Genomic DNA, 18012 nt, shown 5'->3' on the forward strand with positions numbered 1-18012 from the left:
TTGGGTCAGAGCTTGAAGCTTCCGCCGAACCTCAATCTTCAACACCACAACAGCTGGCCAAACCGCACAAGATGTCAGATCCTACGCGCAACATGGACATCGACAATGAATTCAAAGTGCAGTCAGGAGAGTCCGTCAAGCGAAAAGCGCCCGAGGCAAAGCCAAAAACTATTCATTTCACGTCCCGCAATCCACCCTGGACTTACCTCAAGCTCAAGCTGTAAGCTATCCTCGACTTTGCAACATCCATTCCAGACAGCAGGGAAAATTTATGAGTAACCAACAGGTAGCTAACGAAGAAATCCAGTGTCTACCAACCAGGAAGTTCACCACAACCTCTCGACCATCTCTCCGCACGAACGTATCTCTCCTCCGCGCTGTCACAATTCCTCGGCCTGACCGGAACAGCCATTCCGATAGATATACTCAAGATTGAGGAGGGATCGCCATCTATTACAAAGCACGATGTTGTCTGGATTCGGGTTCCTCGCGAGGATGCCTCGGCCGTCGTAGGCGCAGTGAGCTCGTGGATTGGCGGCGGGAATAATTCAATGGGCTCTACGGATGTCGCTTGGAGGGTCTGCGCCAAGGGGAATTTCCTGGGTGCTCTAGTTTCTGGATCTGGGGCTGATCTTTTCGTTCCTTGAGTATGCAGTTGGTGCTCTTTCGAAACGAGTATCATTGGGAATATTCTGAATATTGGCTCGATTCTGGACTATGTGGTTAATCAGCAATTGGCTGAAGCTTGAGTCCCGTCGAGGCCTATTCCGGTTTCGGTCGCAGTTCGCGGGTGCTGTTGTGCATCCTACGTGTGACCACTGAGGTCGAGCCGTTCTAGCTGCTGGAGCTGCAGACAAGCTTCGCGCGCCAATGTGCGGCGATGACACGAGTCACCGTGCAGTGGGATTGGTCTTGTCTGACGACCCTTGTCCGGCTCTCATGAAGACCGGGAGATTGATTTTGCATGACTGAAGGCTTCGCGGGACAGAAATGAAACCCACCGCCACCTTGAAGCCGAGAGCACAATACTGTGGAGCAGTTCATGTGAATAAAACAATGAATAAATTTGGAGCGAGGGCTATATACACGCAAATGCTAGCCAGACTCGGACCTTTTGGTTTCGGTTTTGACCGAGATAAAACGCCATAACTCACACGCTCTTCAATCTATCTCAAACAATTTAATACCGCTTATTCACATGCACAAATCTTCGTCTCTCGAAAACAAGAATTGACGTCACCGGCGGTCTCATGCTAGTTGCTGATAACAGCGATGCAAGGAACATCAGACAGACCCGGCAGTCTTAGGGCAAACCTTCTCCCTAATTGTAGATGTATCCGACTCAGCACTTGACGGGCTCACAACGACCTTGGTCCTCAGTGCGCCACGGATATCCGCGACGCTCCGCTCTTGCCAGTCAGGATATCCCAACTGACTAAGGGGGAACAGAACGAGGTTGTCAGCTCGCGACATGAAGTCGTCAACATTCGGTCGGGGGTTGGCAGTCATGATATCCATTTCCAAAGCAATCTGTCGGCAGTAAGTGTCCAATGGAAGATCGTTCACATCCATGCCGAAGGGGTTTTCAATTTCGCTGCCGATGGTAGCCAAGCCAAGGATGATGTAGGCAGCCACTTCAGAGTTCGTTAGCATTGTTCTTTTTGTTAAGTATTCTCATACAATAATTTGACGAAGATGAATGCTTACCGATTGATGCTGGGATGGTGATCCATGACAGGGCGCTGTAGAGCTGGAATGGAAGCACTAGAATGTAGATCCAGGAAATCTGGGCAATGGCAATGCTGTATGCAGTGGGCAGAGGGGTGTCTAGGACACGTTCTGTACCGGTCAAGACCTCGTTCAAGGTGGATAGCATTGTGACTGTCATTGGTTAGACATGGAGCGTCAAGATGAAGGGATTTGTATACTCACTGGCTTGTCCCTGGTGCAAAGTTGAAACAAGAGTACCATTGGCGACACAAGAATCAATATACGCGGACAGATGGTTGAGGATCTCCAGGGGTAGATGACCAAGAGGCTTCTTGGACCGCTTGATGTACTTCCGGGGGTTTGACTCGGCGAAGGATATGCCCAGGTACTCTCCTGTAGACTTCCAGATAGACTTAGGAGGAGGATTGACGACCCTTCGGTCATGTGCGTCACGGGCAAAAGTGTCGAGGTGACCAGCCAAGCCAGCCAAGTCATCATATGCAATGTCGGGTTCGAAGCGGAGCTTGTGTTTAAGGGAGACGGCGAAGGCTAAGACGAGGTTCAACGCGGAGCTAGTAATAGTGTGTTAGAATTGGGAGTACCCGGATATGGCATTGGCACGTACAGCTTCCTTAGGACATCCTCCTTTCCTGCTTCGCCTTCTCTCTCGTTTGTGTTGATCCAAATTGTGCGTGACAGGTTGCGTGATGTCTGAATGAGCTGGGCCCAGTATTTACGTCCATCGGCCCATCTATATACGCGCTGAATTAGTGAATGCAAACTCGTAGTCAGGAGGGAGGGAATAGTACCTCTCATATGCTGTCGAGCTGCGGAAAGACAAAGCCAAACCCACCACGAAACCCAGCACGGTAAGTAGGATATTGTTGATTCCGACTTGTAGGAGTCAGAATCAAATTCTAGTTTCATGAAATTCAGGAGAGACTTACGGTCATGAACCTTCTTAGAGAAAACAGTAACGGCAGTCGACCAAATAGCGACGGTCAAGATTGGCATGATCATTTTTGGCATGACACTACCGTGCATTCGCATCATGATCGGCCACTTTGAGTGTTTGTCCATGTTACGCGGTCCATGCTAGATTCAGAACATGTCAGCGTCGTCCTAAGCCCAGCTGTTCTCCCTGCTCTCTCACAGAGGCCATTTTGGGAATCCTCAACCTACAAAGTATCGGTCAAGCTCGCTCGAATCCTGTCGATCAAGCTGGAACTGTGAGTCTCGCGATGTAGCTAAATGCTCCAAGAATGTCGGTCGAGGGGTTATGCGTCCAACGGAGGAGGCCTGCTCCTTCTCGTGGATTGGTGCCGTGTCATGATGAACAGCGTGCGAGCGTACATCAGCAGGAACAGGCGCTGCTGCACTGTCTGCTGCCGCTGCAGGTGCCGGTGCATCGGCTGGAGGGGCACTGTGGCCGTCGGTCATGGCGATCTACCAAAAAATGGCCTAATACAAAGAAAGATATAGTAAAAAGAGGGTAATAGAAGCCGGCCTCTATATTATGAATGAAAGTGACAACAAGTATGACAAGAAAAGAAAAATCAAACGAAGGTAGAATCTGACACTGAAAGGAAGGAACTAGAAGAGAACTGTAAGAAAATATAAAGGGCAGGTGAAACGCGGGCGTTCGACAGAGGCGTTTCATCGGGGACTAGACCACACGACGAAAGTGGAGTCGACGGACACGTCCGCATGTTTAAATTTAGCCCGTCAGGGGAAATCTCTTGGAATTTTTATTGATCAGTAAGCTGCGTAGTTACACTTTTGCGAAGGATTGGCTCGGGGATTGCCCCAGGGCCCGTATGGCCATTGAGTCTGGAACAGATCCTAACGCTAGAGCCCCTAGCGAGTTCGTCTTGAGTTCACTTGAACAGAGATCCCGCTAGCAATGGAGTTAAAAAGGGCACAGTTAAAGCGGTTGGTCTGTGGATTAGTGAGCCCTCCATGTTGACGGTCGAGAGAGCCAAAGCCTCAGGGACAATACCTGAGAAACAAAGTGGTAGTAGTTAGGGTTCACCGGCTCTACCGGCTCTATTTACCTCAGTTCCCTCAGCCGTCGGCCCGCCCTGCAAAAGGCAGTGGATTTGGCCACCGCCTGCTATTTCTAGCGACGCTGACTCACCAGATCATGAACCTTAATCTGATTAGGTTTAGCGTGCCAAATCTGGCAGAACGATTGGATCATGTGATAAGGTCTGGACTCTGAGGGTACCTGAGGTAAGGCTTGTTCTGTTGTAAGCCCCACCTGAAACAAATGGATAGAACAATTTCATCAGGCCGTGGCGTGGGGAAGTGACTTCCCTCATTTGAAAGTCCTAGACAAGGTGGAAGAATTCGAAGTGAGTCAAGTGACAAGACTCCGGATAGATTGTATCATAGGCACCCGTACGCAGTATCCCCTTGCCTGGCAGCGCTAGTCATGTTTAGCGTTGTTGTCTTTTGGAGTAACTTGTAGCAGTGTTATTGGTCAGTTAGCTTCACCGTCTTCGTACAAATTAGGAATAGCCTCAAATTCTCCAGACTCCACGTAGCAAGTGGTGGAAGTGGATAATCGAGGCTTAGACGGAATAGCCTCGGAAAACACTAACCCCTGAAAGGAAAAAGGATCCGGCTCATCGTGTTCCCCGCTGCGTTTCGCTCTCTACTGTAGCCTCCGAACCTGTTTCCTTTCAATCGTACGAAATATGACGACCAAGATAGGCGAAGAAAATCCAGTTGAATGTCTGCTCAATCTGGACGAGATTGAAGATCTCGCCACCAGAACAGTGAGCAAGAAGGCATGGGCGTATTACTACTCGGCGGCCGACGACAAGATCACCAAGCACGCCAATACAGAGGCCTTCCGCTCCATTCAATTGAGACCAAAAGTGTTCGTTGACTGCACTGAGTGCGATCTAGAAACGACATTGTTAGACAATCCCGTGTCTCTCCCTATTTATGTTTCCCCAGCAGCTATGGCCCGACTAGGGCACCCAGCTGGCGAGGCTGGAATCGCAGAGGCATGTCGTAGCTTCGGTGCTTTGCACGTCATCTCAAACATGGCATCTATGACGCCAGAGCAGATTGTTGCAAACGCAGCCCCAGACCAAGCATTTGGCTGGCAACTATATGTGCACGCCAATCGAACCACTAGCGAGCGGATGCTGGCTCGAATCAACAAATTGAAGGCAATCAAGTTTATTGCTTTGACGCTTGATTCTCCCGTGACTGGGAAAAGAGAGGACGACGAACGCGGTGGAAACATCATTAATATCATGCCGGAATCTAAGTCGGATGAGTCTCTGTTACGGGAGATTGATAACCATGACAAGAGACCAGCGACCAAGGCCGCAGACCTGGTGTTTAAAGGGTTTGACCCTTCTCTCACTTGGACAGAGACTCTTGGGTGGTTGGCAAAGCACACCGATCTTCCGGTTGTTCTCAAGGGTGTCCAAACGCACGAAGACGCGTATATTGCAACCCTATACACTCCTCAAGTCAAAGGTATCATTCTCTCAAATCATGGTGGCCGGTCTCTTGACACGGCTCCTCCTGCTGTTCACACCCTGCTTGAAATCCGCAAGTACTGCCCTGAGGTGTTCGACAAGATTGAAGTTTGGGTTGACGGTGGGATCAAGAGGGGGACGGACGTGGTTAAGGCTTTTTGTCTAGGTGCAAGAGGCGTCGGAATCGGTAGAGCTGCGCTCTGGGGATTGGGAGCTGGGGGCGTGGCCGGCGTAAAGAGGACATTACAGAGTATGGAAATGCAGACCTGTCAATTTGTGCATCTAGTTTGCTGACAATCTCCTTAGTTCTGACTGACGAGACGAAAACCTGCATGCGTCTTCTTGGAGTGAAAAATGTCGATGAACTCGGCATGCAACATGTACGTTTTGCACATGTTTCTTCTTATGTCCGGAACTAACTGATATGGCATTTCAGATCAATACTCGACTGGTTGAGAAACAAATCTACGATGGACCGTCTGGTCTTGAAGCCTGCCGGGCGAAATTCCGGTCGAGACTCTAGAAGTCATCGTTTGATTTGATAGGAGGCATTCCCCGGATTTCGTTTTGCTAGGGAGCTCGTGCAAACTAAACCCTATCATCAGGGCGCTGAACACCTATGGCGCGAATCTGATAGCAAAAGCGAAGAGCAGATTGGCGGTGCTCATGCACTGTGTAATGATCTTATATAATGGCGCCTTGTATTGTAACTGTGTAGCTGATCGTATCTATCAGGGTATTGTACCAGGCAAAAGTACTATTAGAACAAAAGAGCACTGTCCAAGCTGGAGAAACCTGCGGCTACGCCACCTTCATTCACTTCTTTCCCCTTGGTCCTCAGCAGATATCCACCTTGTTCATTGTGGAAAACCTTCCCAGTGCTATCCCAAAGGATGGTACCATAGACACCAAGCTCTGAGATAACATTCCCACGAAGAACCTCGCCATCATTGCGTAAGGCGACATTTTGGGCATTGGGTGCAGGATTGATGAGTTCCATAAGCACCCAACCCCTCCAATCAGATTCTGGCATGGAGCGCAGAAAGTCTGGAATATCAGATTTGTAGATGTTATTGCCACCCCCCTCACGTTGGGGCTTAAGCACGTGGTTTTGAGCCGTCTCTGGATTGAGGGCCAGAGTGCGGCCTTGACTTCCACTCGACAGGTCATATTGCGGGGCAAAAGTGTCCCGAACCCGTTCAACAAGCGCCTTATCAACGCCCTTCAAGAAGTTTGAGAGATGGTCAGGACCTGCCGGCTCTGCCAGCACCTGTTGAACTTTCTTGCACCCAGACAACTGATTGAGTACCGTGGGACACTTGATCGCGGCCGAACGCTCCAAGTGAGTCCTTGCCTCCCAGTCGCGATTGGATTTGTATTCGTCTGGTGAATAGTAAGCCCGAAGATAGACAGTTGTTACCTCGAAAGTTGAGTCGGGAGAGTGAGGGGGCTGGTAAAGCAATGGCCGTGCAGAGTTCGAGCTGGGAATGGACGTCTGATCCAGTATGTCCACGCTGGAGACACGGAACACTGGGATGTTGTGGACTGTCTGGAGCTGTCTCGAGAGCGCATGTTGATCAAAGACGTTCCGTTCTGCTTCCTGGACTACAAAGAGAACACAAAGAGGAAGGGCCGGCCTGGACTTGGATACTCCATAAGCCGTATGGGCAGCTGCCAAGCCTGCTGAGAGGGTTTCCACTGCAGGATTCTCCGGTGGAACCTCTGATTGCAGCAACGGATGGGGTGGATAGTTGACTGATGGACCTGGCGGCGAGGAAAGAAGCTCAGTGTGCAATTGTCGCACACGAGCTGAAAGACCTCCAAACGATGACGAAATCGTGTTGAACTCAACTTGCTTTAGAGCTGTGGCTCCTGTAGGAAGAACATGGGCCATGTAATCGGACCGGAAGAGACCCAGTGACAAGTTCTGAACATATCCCTCCTTTTGAACGTCCAGGTGAACTTTCCACAAGTTCGACACAAAGTCATCGACTTCAATAAGCCTAAGAATGGCTGTTGATTAGCAATGAGCGGTACCAGAGCAGATATATCCTTACTCTTCCACAACCTGCCCCAGCCATTTTTCATCACACGTGATATTAGCATAGAGTTCGTTGTAGATCTCTTGCAGAGCAGTCGCTTCCTCAAAGCAACTTCTGGGGAATGGACTGGGGAACAATGTCACCGGCGCATTCGTTGCCAACACTCCATTGGTATCTGCTCCATTTGGGATGATCGCCGAGGAAGGACGAACAGCAAGACCATTCTGGATGGCCCAATCTTTCACATATGTGACAAGAAACTTCTGTTGAGCTGGGGACAACTCGGGCGGGTAGTTTGAATAGACTGATTCTGCCATCTTGCTACTAAACAGACCGGTTGATTTATTAGAAAACTCGATAAAGAATGCCACTCACTAAAGGCATGGATAAATTCTGGGGATTTGTAATTGGCGGGGCAGACCATATTGACGCCTGAGGCAGTAATCTAAGTCATCACGATGAGATACCTACCGCCTGCAGTATCGGGAGCACCATCTGACCGCTTTTTTATCTCGCCGGCACAAAAAAAGACCATCGCTTCAGGCCTATCCGGGAAAACAATGAACATGCAGTTAAGGAAGCTACGATGGGATCGTAGTTTCCTTATATAGGCTTATACCGATGGGCTCGTTAATATCCCTCACAAGGTGGTGTCTGCTTGCAAACCTCACTTTCTCAACACTGCTCGCCTTACTGTCACTTTTACCTACCTGTTATCGGAAACATCGCAATTGCACATCCAACTGCATTCGATTATCATCTAGCTGCATTGGGAGGCTTTACAGGCAAGTTGAAAGTCTTCACGACGCGTTCCTAGAGCCGCGTCTTCGAGATAAACCAGCCCTAAAACGCGCCCTAAACACGCGCGCTGCCCATCTGAATCACCCGCTAACCTCAATCTCATATAGGCCCCCTACTCAGACACATGACCTCAATGAAAGACCCCGTCGACTGGACAGTCGATGAGGTTGTTCGATTTGTTTGTCATGAGCCGGCAGATGAATGGTCCCGTAACCTGGCGCGCCCGGATCTTCAGGCCCTAGAGATCGCTCTGCGAGAGAACCTTATCTCGGGTTCAGCTTTTCTCAAGCTCACTTATCCGATGGTGAAAGACCTAGGGATCTCTATCATTGCATACTGTCAGTATGTCTTGGCTGCCAGTGAATCGCTCCAACGTCGATCACTGGAACTTCGCTTGGCTCAGCAGCAGCGTCGTCTTGAGACCCCTGCTGCTTCTGCCAATCCGACTGCCTTACTTGATGAGCTCTCATGGGATCTGGTGCCTAAGGAAACAACTCGCCGAGTGGAAACTACGCTAGTCACGCAACCTCTGGAGCCTTCTCTTCCCGAGGCCCGCCCACTTGAGGAACAACTTGGTTCGAAGCCTGCCTTTGGACAAGAAGACTTCTTTGATAGGCTTTTGAGGAGTTACCCTCCGGAGGATGACAACCTCGTTCCAGTGCTCGGAGAATCCGACTCCGAGGACTATTATGACTCAGAGCTCGAGGAGGACGAAGTGCGAGGACCTCCTGAGACCCACGACCCCAGTACTTCTGGACATCCCGAATCTCCCGAGAAGCTCACAATCAATGATGTCAATGCTGTCATTGACGCATACATTGCTGAGCATGAAACGTACTTTACAACGACTCGGTTGCCAAGAGAAGAGTACATGGCATTTGCCCTCTGGACCTTGGGACAAAAGAGACCCGAAACAACCGATGTCTTTCTGAAGCGGTATGCTCACCTTGAAAAACGTCTTCTTGAACTTCGTAAAGCCCTCTGCGTGGCTGAACATTCATGCCGCTCGTCTTTACAAAAAGCATGTGCCTGTCTCGATCAGACTCTATCAGAGATGTGCTTGAATAGATGGCAAGTCTCCATTCTCAAGAAAGTCGACCCTCCGCCCAAGATCGCTCGCCCGCCCCGCATTCCGCGGGTAGCAAAAGTCAAAGAAACCTCAGACGGCGAGGAGACTCTAAGTTCCGACTTCGACTCTGACCGTGATTCGGATTTCATCGATCCAAGTGAGGACGGCTTGGAAGACGAAGACGAAGAAGATGTAGTCATGGCGATGGATAGCGAGTCCGAGCAATCAGACGGCAACCATCTTGAAGGTATGTATGAAACCATGGCGATGGATAGCGAGTCCGAGCAATCAGACGGCAACCGTCTTGAGGGTATGCATGAAATCCCCAAAGATGGGGTCCCTGAAGAGGAATCGAACTTACGCCCCGATCTTCTACACGGGCCATTTCGTGAAACGTCTTCTCCGGCTGAGGACGTCAGCCATCTATATTTTGAAGATGAGGTTCACAATCACAGCCCCCCAGCCGCCAAGAGGCGCCGCCTGGAGGCAGAGACCCCCGCTGCCGACCCAGCTACCACGAAAGAGCCCGAAAGCAGGTTGACCTTGACAGGCGTGAGGGACAGTGAAACTGAATATGCTCTCACTGCGCTTACAGCTGCCAATTCCCTGACGTGGGAGGATGTCGAGAGGAGTGGAAACCTGGCCTATTTGGTAGCGAAAGCCTTGTCATGTGAACGGAAGCAGGAAGCTCTTCGGCTTTTCGACTTCCTCGAGAAGTTTATCGATCTCCTGTTTGAAGAATTCACACGAGAAGTCTTACAGGCCATGTCTGGAGATAGGCAGGCTCTCGATGGGTGGGAGGCCGACGACGCCCGTTCAGTGATACTGATGGTAAATTTATTTATCTCATGGGCCAATATGACCCGGCCCCTGATACGGCCATGCCGAGGGAGAGAGTGAACACCGCCCTTGCCTTGCTCGAAGACGAGCACGACGAGTTCACTCCATTCTTCCAATGCCTAAAAGGTCTCGCTCAGGGCTACAGGCTATGGGCCTCTTCGTCGTCTCAGGCTCAACTCCTCGAAGAGGAAGCCGCGGTTCAGCCCATTGAAGAGGAAGGTGACGTGCAGCAGGACGAGGAAACCGCGGTTCAGCCCGACGAAGGGGAGGCCGTGCATCAGCCCAACAAAGAAGCCACCTCGTGGCACCCATCAAGCAAGCGAAAGAGGGCCACCAACCGAAACTTCACTCTGGTTCAGAGGGAGGCACAGCAACGACAGGAATTGCAAGAAGAGGCCAAAAAGGCCTTGCAGGGATTGCAACTTTCTCACAGAGATGTCAACTCGGAATCCACCCGGCATCCTGTCACTTTCGAAGATCCAGTCATCTATCTTGACCCTCATATTGGCGATCGTGTCAAACCTCATCAGCTCCATGGTATTCAATTCTTGTTTCGAGAGATTGTTCAGAACGAAAGACCGGAAGGGTGTTTGCTGGCTCACACCATGGGACTGGGCAAGACTATGCAATCTAAGCTTCATTCATCATGATCGTTGTTTGACTCGTCGGGTATCAGCTAACGTATGCGTAGGATCTCACTTCTAGTTACAATTTCTGCTGCCGGTGCCTCCCCAAACCCCGCCATACGTGACCAAATCCCCGAAGAAATGCGGCAATGCAAAGCTTTGGTACTGTGCCCGGCATCCCTCATTGTAAATTGGTGCAATGAATTCGAGATTTGGGCCCCTCCGCATCACAATCTTGGCAAAATCCGCCCCATCTTACCGAAAACATCGGCCTGGGCAACACTTGACCGAACTGAAGATATCAACGCGTGTAATAATGAGGGCGGTGTACTGATAATCAGTTACGACATATTCCGCAAGATTGTTGGCACCACCCCTGAAATTATCAAGAATAGCGGACGAGAATTGGCAATGCAAAATGTCCAGAATTGGTTGCTAAATGGCCCAACTTTGGTGATTGCGGACGAGGCTCAAACTCTCCGCAACAGCAGCAGCCTCATTGCTGGAGCAGCCTCTCGAATCCGTACCCACAGACGGATCGCCCTCACTGGCACGCCATTGTCGAACGGGTTGAAAGATTATTATGCCATGCTTGACTGGGTGGCGCCCGGGTACCTGGGAACACGCTCGCACTTTGGCGATAGATTCATCGAGCCAATTGAGAATGGCTCATACATCGACAGCACCAAGTCCGAGCGAAGACTAGCGCTTCGGCGCCAGGAGCTGTTGCTTCGGATCATCAGTCCAAAGGTAGATCGGGCGGACATGTCCGTACTGGCGACAGATTTGCCACCAAAATACGAGTTCTCGTTTTATTTTGAACTGACAAAAACCCAAAAAGACTTATATGATCTCTTTGTTAAAGTCGTTCAATCAGAAGCCTCAGTGAGTGTGCGCACCAGGCTTTGGTCCTGGTTGAACCTCCTGGAGCTTTGTTGTGTGCATCCGGCCGTGTTCAGGGCACAGCTGGACAGGCGAGAAACCCAGGGTACTGGCGATGATCACATACAGAGCCCCGGCTTAGCTCCGCAAAACAGACCCGACTTGGACATGCCCACTGCGCAGAACGTTCTTCCACTATCGAGCTCATTTGAAATGCAAGCATGGCTCGGTACGGTTCCTGACTTGCTTTCGCCGAACCTATCTAGTCGGGTCATCATACTCGGAGAAATTGTCCGACAGGCAATCGCGCTCGGGGATAAAGTTCTCGTTTTCTCGTCCAGTATTCCTACACTGGATTATCTGGAAAGGTTCATGGGCCAAATGGGTTGGAAATCATTCCGCGTGGACGGAAAAGTGCCTGCGGTTCAACGTAGTGGGATGATAGAGAGCTTCAACAAAGATACTACATCCCATGTCTTCCTTCTCTCCACCCATGCTGCTGGGATTGGGTTGAACATCGTGGGTGCAAACCGGGTTGTGATCTTTGATTTCTCCTTCAATCCCACTTGGGAGGAGCAAGCAGTCGGGCGTGCCTACCGCATCGGTCAGAACAAAAAGGTGTATGTTTACCGGCTGGTTTCCGGGGGTACCGTCGAAGAGAAAATATACGGTACATCCATCTTCAAGAAGCAACTCGCATGCCGCGTCGTTGATAGGAAGAATGTCGCTCGCGAGGGCACCGCGAGTGGCTTGCAATATCTCGTTCCCTGGCAGCCAAGCCAACGACGAGGGGGTATCGAACCCCAGGCTCATGCCTGTGATCCTGAGATGATGAAGGCGCTCATGGGATCTGAGTGCGCCGATTACATTCTCAAAGTCCGGCTCTCGTGGGACGAGATTGACCCGGACGATCTGCTCACTGCGGAGGATAATCAGGTCGTTGAGAGGGAGTGGTGCGAAAGGATGGGGCTCCCTCCGCCCAGCTAAATCGTGCCTCTGTTGTTTTGTTTGAGTTCCAAGGTTTTCTTTTCAGATGATACCCTATCTGCAGTTACCTGACATGTAACGGCATGTATGTATGAGTTCCTGTAGCGTTGGTTAATGATATGGCATGTACGAGGCGTTGTAGCTTTCTTTCCAAGGTTGTAGTCAACGAATCCATCGAATTATAGGCATGTGAGAGCATAGGCCCCCAAGTCCTAACTAGTGTAGTGGGAGAACTGCGCCACCTCCAGAATGATGCCTTAGAGTCAGGCGTCGTGCGTTACATTCACCACTCATCCTCCTTAAGAGGCGCGCAGAGACAACACAGAACGCACATCTCTTGCCTCACTATCAGTTTCAGTATGATTTTCGTCAGTTCTCAGTAGGTCTGAGTCTCAGGACGTTCCCCCTACTGTCTCCTGGGCTGCAGTCCTCCCATCGTCCTGTCTGCGATCAGATCATGGGCAGGCACATGGGCCGGTAAGGGGTACTAAGACTGGAATTAAAGTGGCATACAGGATGCATAGACCGTCAAGTCCATTCGCACAAATCGTGATTCAATTGAGTACCTGATTTTGACGTCGTCACATAGCTAAAATTAAGGACAGAAGAAGAACCCATTCCAAGCAACCCCATTCATCCCAACATAAGAGCTATACAGCCATGATCCCCGCGGTGTGCTTCTCCAAAGAGGTGAGACCATCTTTAGTGTAATGAGTGACGGCCTGCACTTGCACACGTCTCGACTTCACCGCGTTCGACAAATTCTGTAATACATCTACAGTCGTTTCCCAGCTAATACAAGCATCGGTGATGCTAACACCAGGCTTAAGCCCACTCGGTCCCTCCGGTGGAATCTTCTGGTTACCCTCATTGAGATTGCTCTCGATCATCACACCAACAATGGCTGTCTCGCCTTGAGCGATCTGACCCGCGACGTTCATCGCCACCAGCGGCTGGTTATGGAAGTTCTTAGCGGCATTCGCATGCGAACAGTCGACCATGATGTTCTCCCGCTGGCCTTTTTGCTTCAGCGCCTGCTTAGCCGAGCGAATATGCTCCTTATCATAGTTGGGGCCATGGACACTTCCTCGCAGGATCACGAGGCCATGCTCGTTCCCGGCTGTCCGGGTCACGGCCGCCATGCCTTGCTTGGTAACGCCCAAGAAGGTGTGCGGACTGGAAGCGGCTTGGATGGCATCAATGGCAATGCCGATGCTGCCGGTTGTGCCGTTTTTGTAGCCTATTGGGAAGCTTAGCCCTGAGGCTAGCTCACGGTGGAGCTGGGATTCAGTGGTGCGCGCGCCAATTGCACCGAAAGAGATGAAGTCCGCGAGATACTGTGGCGAGATTGTGTCTAGCATCTCGCTTGCGATAGGGACTCCCATTTTTGTCAAGTCAGAGTATAGTTGGCGGGAGACGCAGAGTCCTTTGTTGATGTTGTATGATTCATCAAGATCCGGGTCATTGACTAGTCCCTTCCAGCCTACTGTGGTGCGGGGCTTCTCAAGGTAGGCCCGCATGACAATGCAGAGCTCTGCTGAAAGCCTTTTTGACAGGGCGTGCAGTCGAGATGCGAATTCCAGTGCTTCTTGGGGGCAGTGAATTGAGCATGGTCCCACGACTACGAGGAGCCGGTCATCTCGTCGGTTGAGGATGTCAATGACCTGTTGCCGACCAGATGATACGGTTGCGAGTGAGGTGGCTGACTAGAGGCTGTCGGTGAGCTTCCTGTCTCATTTGCAACGGGTCATGACTGACTCACGGCAGGAATTTGGCGTTGGATGTATTCCGGGGAGAGCAATGGCTCAAACCCATCGACTATTGACCGTGTCAATGCCGTTCACCACAATGAATGGGTTCAAGGGTTGAACTTACTTCGTGTATCTTCTTGCATTCGACGTGTCGGAGAAGACATTTTGTCTTAAGAGGAGATCTATCTCGAAAGACCTTGTAGATTTTAGATTCGAAAGCGCCTGAGAACGGGACAGGCCCTCGAAAAGATATACGCCAGCGGACATCTATCGCCAACGCGGCCTCTGGATATCATCAGGGGCTATGGCTGACGGTCCCCACGGTGGAACCAGATAGACCGGACAGCTGAATGAAGCAACTGTGATTCATACCAGGCAACCTTGAAACGTTGAAGGATCTCTCGGGATATACGACTAACACAAGCGAGATGTTACATTGCAGCGGGCTGCATGTCAGATTGAGGCATCAAAAGTACGTTAGATCGTTGCCGCATACCGAACATACCAAGATGGTGAATGACGTGACGGGAATAGTGAAGGAATCCGTGCAATTTTGAGCTTAGCTTAGCCCGTTGAATGCTTCATTTAGCAAACATCGAGAATAAATCCCGAGAAAAGTGCCGAGAGAAATTCCTCCGAGCCCCGAGTAATGATCTAACCGTTAACGTGCACAGGTGGCTGAAGAACAAAGAAAGTCCGACACCCGACTCATTTTGGGGGCCGATTTGAGGTCGGAACTGGAAATATCAACCCTCTCATGCTCCGTATGAGAGCCCTAACTGGTCAAACGGTTGCTTTTTCCCCCTTCATTTTTATTGGTCAATAACTGCAACTTACCCAGGGATATTTACTGGCTTCTGGTCATTTAAGATTTTAGAAATGATTCTTATCCACGAGGTTAAAGACCACCACATTGTACCCTAAGTCTACAACAATGCAAGCCCTTCAGTAGATCATTTTTATAGAGTAGATCAACTACAACGTATACGGACTAATGGATGGTCAATCCACCGGTGATCGACAAAAGTGGAAAATCACTAGTTTAGTACTTGCATGGACTCATTTTAATTAGTATGCCTTGACTAGCATGGGGGCTCCTATAAAATACCTCGCCCCGAGTGGGCCCCCTTAACGCGATTAGGGCGAGCTTACTTAGGCTTAAGGCGATCCTGCCCAGGCGACTCGTATCCATTTTCTTCTTTTCCCTTGGCTCTGTTTTTTCTCATTCTCATCTCATCGCTCTCATCCCTCTACCATGTTGTCCGAAACAGAATTCCTGTCTCGCCTCCCTATGCCCATTAGCCACTTCCTTGGCTACAGAGCAACTGCCCCAAAGCCTCCTCCCAAGTATCTCGTACATTTCTGGTCATTCATCGGCGCGTTCTGTGGTCTCTGCGTAGTGCAGGCCATCTTCAACTACTCCCACTACTTCATTTCCCGTGGCGTCCCTGGTTTAATCGCCTCATATGTGAGTTTCCCCCCTTCTTTTCACCCCTGCCTTCAATTGCTTATGTCTTGTCCAGGGAGCATCTGCTGTACTCGTGTACGGGGCCATTGAGAGCCCGTTGGCGCAGCCCCGCGCCTTGATCTTCGGTCATTTCTTCAGCGCGCTGACTGGTATCTGCGTCACGAAACTGTTTAGCTTGATGCCCGATGAGGAGAAATTCAATTCGCTTCGCTGGCTGGCGGCTTCGCTCTCATCTGCAATTGCCATTGTCGTCATGCAGATTACGGAAACAACTCACCCCCCTGCTGGCGCGACGGCTCTTCTTCCTGCGGTCGACGAAGCTGTCTGGGCTATGTCGTGGTACTATTTACCCGTGGTTCTACTCTCTTCGGCCATGATTCTGGCTGTGGCCCTGGTTGTCAACAATATCCAGCGTCGTTATCCCGTGTTCTGGATCAGCCCGGCTAAGCCAAAGCCCGCCCTTCCTCAGCCCAACGGTGCGAAATGAAGCGTGGTTGTGCGGAGGTGACTTGCCGCTTGCAAAAAGTTATAAATACTGGAAGTTTCGCAGTTAAGAAACGCGGGGAAAATGTTGAAGGAAGGCATGTCTATACATTTGTGATATGACCCAAGATCTCTACGGCTATATAGTAATACATGGACCAATCGATCCAACTCTACACATTCATTCCGTACCATTCTTGGTCGAATCCGAAGGAAAGCGCGGTAACCCTTTCCGATCTCGGAGACTTATTCTCCGTCTTCCGTCGAGCATAAAAGATCCCTGTCGTAACTGTATTGTAACGAGGCATAAAATGCCTGCAGGGATCTTCCACAACCAAATTTCCCTTTACGGCTCTGACACTTCACCTACCCTTCTTGCACTAGCGAGATGATGCGACAATCAAGATCAAAATTCAATATTAGAAGCTGACAAGATCAACGTCTCGCGATGATCCGCGGAAAAGCGCCAACAATCCGCCAGGGATGTAGTGGCATACACACACCTACAACGGCGTTATCCGTAAGTGGGTCGCAGATCCTTGGGAGTCTGTAAGCACAGGAATGTAGGCACGCAACGGGCTTGGCGCAGCTAACATGAGGCTAAGTACTGAGATCAAAGGCACATGGGGTCGGCGGCTAGAGCCTCTATTGTATAATCTGCTGCTCTGTTTAATTCTCGGCGCAGGTACATACGAGCAACGGGATCCACATCGGGTCCGTTATAACGAAGGGCGCTGACATGCTCAGGGGTTGAGACAGAGGTATCTGCGGCTACCCTGCAGGACGTCAAGGATTCCATTCCTTCACCAGAAGCATGCAGGTTTCGGCCGGCTAAATCCAACGTTCGCTTATTCTTCCTTGAATAATGTCTTAATGAATGTCGTGATGCTCGGTTCACCTGCTGGTTCTGAACTTCTGTGGCTCACGGGCATTCTCACTTAGACTTTAACGGGCGGCCCGGCCCACAGGCTTGGGACCCACATGGTCGGACTCCGCTCAGCCAATCCAGGGCCCGAGTCGTATCCGTGACATCTGTACGTATCTGGCTGACGTTTCTTCACCCCGAGGCTTGAGGCTTAGAAATTAGGGCTTGCAGACTGTCCAATTAGGGGCAGTGGTTATAGTGCCTAGTCGAAATGTTTATTCACGGCTAGCTAGGGCGGTAGTTAATTGTTTGACTACCTAGCTGGATATAGCGGATCGCTTGACATGTGCCAATCTGCAGGATGATTTGCAGAAAGATGTGACTTCCAGCTAAGCCAGATGCGAGTCAGTACTAGCCACAATAACTGGTAGTTGTAGTGTGCAGACTACCGACACAAAAGTTCATGCAATGAGTGCCGGTTTCCATGTGGCCCTGAGATAAATTGCGGCTGAAAGTATATGACCCAGATCGTGCTACGTTGGGAATCAATTCTCCGGGGTATCTTGGCCCCGGACATACTATTCAATACATCAGATATCATTGAATCAACGCCAACTTGGCGAGCAAGACTAGTATGTTAAAAGTGCCCAGAAAATGCCCAGAGACTCCAGCCAAGTCCATGTATGCAACCCATCTGTCTATACGAGATGTTGTGCTCCACAATCCCCGTTCTGTGGCGGCATCAGCTTCAGAAATTTTCTGCTGACGCCCTTCCGTGTCTGTTATGGCCTTCCTGATGCAATTCAAACGGTCTGTAGAGTCACATCGTCTCGTTACAGATTGTGCTGAGCAGGTTCCCAATGAAGGATCTCGGCTGTTCGAGTCGGGTATCGCACATGTACACCGGGATAATCTTAGATCGTCTTCGCCGACGTTTTTGACAGGAATGCATCTGCAGTAGTGTGCTGACGATCTCTTGCTATTGATT

The 18012-nt window shown here is 50.4% G+C and overlaps 7 protein-coding genes across 7 annotated transcripts; 4 read left to right on the forward strand and 3 right to left on the reverse strand.

The window, feature by feature from the left end:
• Positions 1–71: 71 nt before the first annotated feature.
• N7515_000846 (uncharacterized protein) lies at positions 72–647 on the forward strand (the record flags this gene model as incomplete). Its single annotated transcript, XM_056661590.1, has 2 exons — positions 72–220; positions 308–647. The coding sequence occupies 2 exons, from the start codon at positions 72–74 to the stop codon at positions 645–647; spliced, it is 489 nt and encodes a 162-aa protein (XP_056526756.1).
• Positions 648–1284: 637 nt separating this feature from the next.
• On the reverse strand, positions 1285–3150 carry N7515_000847 (bestrophin family protein; the record flags this gene model as incomplete). The annotated part of the gene is made up of 7 exons (XM_056661591.1): positions 1285–1634; positions 1708–1881; positions 1933–2282; positions 2336–2461; positions 2520–2604; positions 2658–2805; positions 2893–3150. The coding sequence occupies 7 exons, from the start codon at positions 3148–3150 to the stop codon at positions 1285–1287; spliced, it is 1491 nt and encodes a 496-aa protein (XP_056526757.1).
• Positions 3151–4409: 1259 nt separating this feature from the next.
• N7515_000848 (Aldolase-type TIM barrel) lies at positions 4410–5733 on the forward strand (the record flags this gene model as incomplete). Its single annotated transcript, XM_056661592.1, has 3 exons — positions 4410–5460; positions 5517–5590; positions 5647–5733. 3 exons carry the CDS (start codon positions 4410–4412, stop codon positions 5731–5733), a joined length of 1212 nt encoding a protein of 403 aa, XP_056526758.1.
• A 237-nt stretch (positions 5734–5970) lies between these two features.
• On the reverse strand, positions 5971–7569 carry N7515_000849 (glutathione synthase; the record flags this gene model as incomplete). The annotated part of the gene is made up of 2 exons (XM_056661593.1): positions 5971–7213; positions 7268–7569. 2 exons carry the CDS (start codon positions 7567–7569, stop codon positions 5971–5973), a joined length of 1545 nt encoding a protein of 514 aa, XP_056526759.1.
• A 608-nt stretch (positions 7570–8177) lies between these two features.
• Positions 8178–12457, forward strand: N7515_000850 (putative SNF2 family helicase/ATPase; the record flags this gene model as incomplete). Its single annotated transcript, XM_056661594.1, has 3 exons — positions 8178–9953; positions 10016–10548; positions 10654–12457. The coding sequence occupies 3 exons, from the start codon at positions 8178–8180 to the stop codon at positions 12455–12457; spliced, it is 4113 nt and encodes a 1370-aa protein (XP_056526760.1).
• A 650-nt stretch (positions 12458–13107) lies between these two features.
• Positions 13108–14351, reverse strand: N7515_000851 (3-deoxy-7-phosphoheptulonate synthase; the record flags this gene model as incomplete). The annotated part of the gene is made up of 3 exons (XM_056661595.1): positions 13108–14163; positions 14220–14275; positions 14333–14351. The coding sequence occupies 3 exons, from the start codon at positions 14349–14351 to the stop codon at positions 13108–13110; spliced, it is 1131 nt and encodes a 376-aa protein (XP_056526761.1).
• A 1112-nt stretch (positions 14352–15463) lies between these two features.
• N7515_000852 (HPP family protein) lies at positions 15464–16163 on the forward strand (the record flags this gene model as incomplete). The annotated part of the gene is made up of 2 exons (XM_056661596.1): positions 15464–15676; positions 15732–16163. 2 exons carry the CDS (start codon positions 15464–15466, stop codon positions 16161–16163), a joined length of 645 nt encoding a protein of 214 aa, XP_056526762.1.
• Between the last annotated feature and the right edge of the window lie 1849 nt (positions 16164–18012).

Source organism: Penicillium bovifimosum, assembly GCF_028826915.1.
Source record: "Penicillium bovifimosum strain IBT 22155 chromosome Unknown utg000001l_segment0_segment0, whole genome shotgun sequence".
NCBI classification, from domain to species: Eukaryota; Fungi; Ascomycota; class Eurotiomycetes; order Eurotiales; family Aspergillaceae; genus Penicillium; species Penicillium bovifimosum.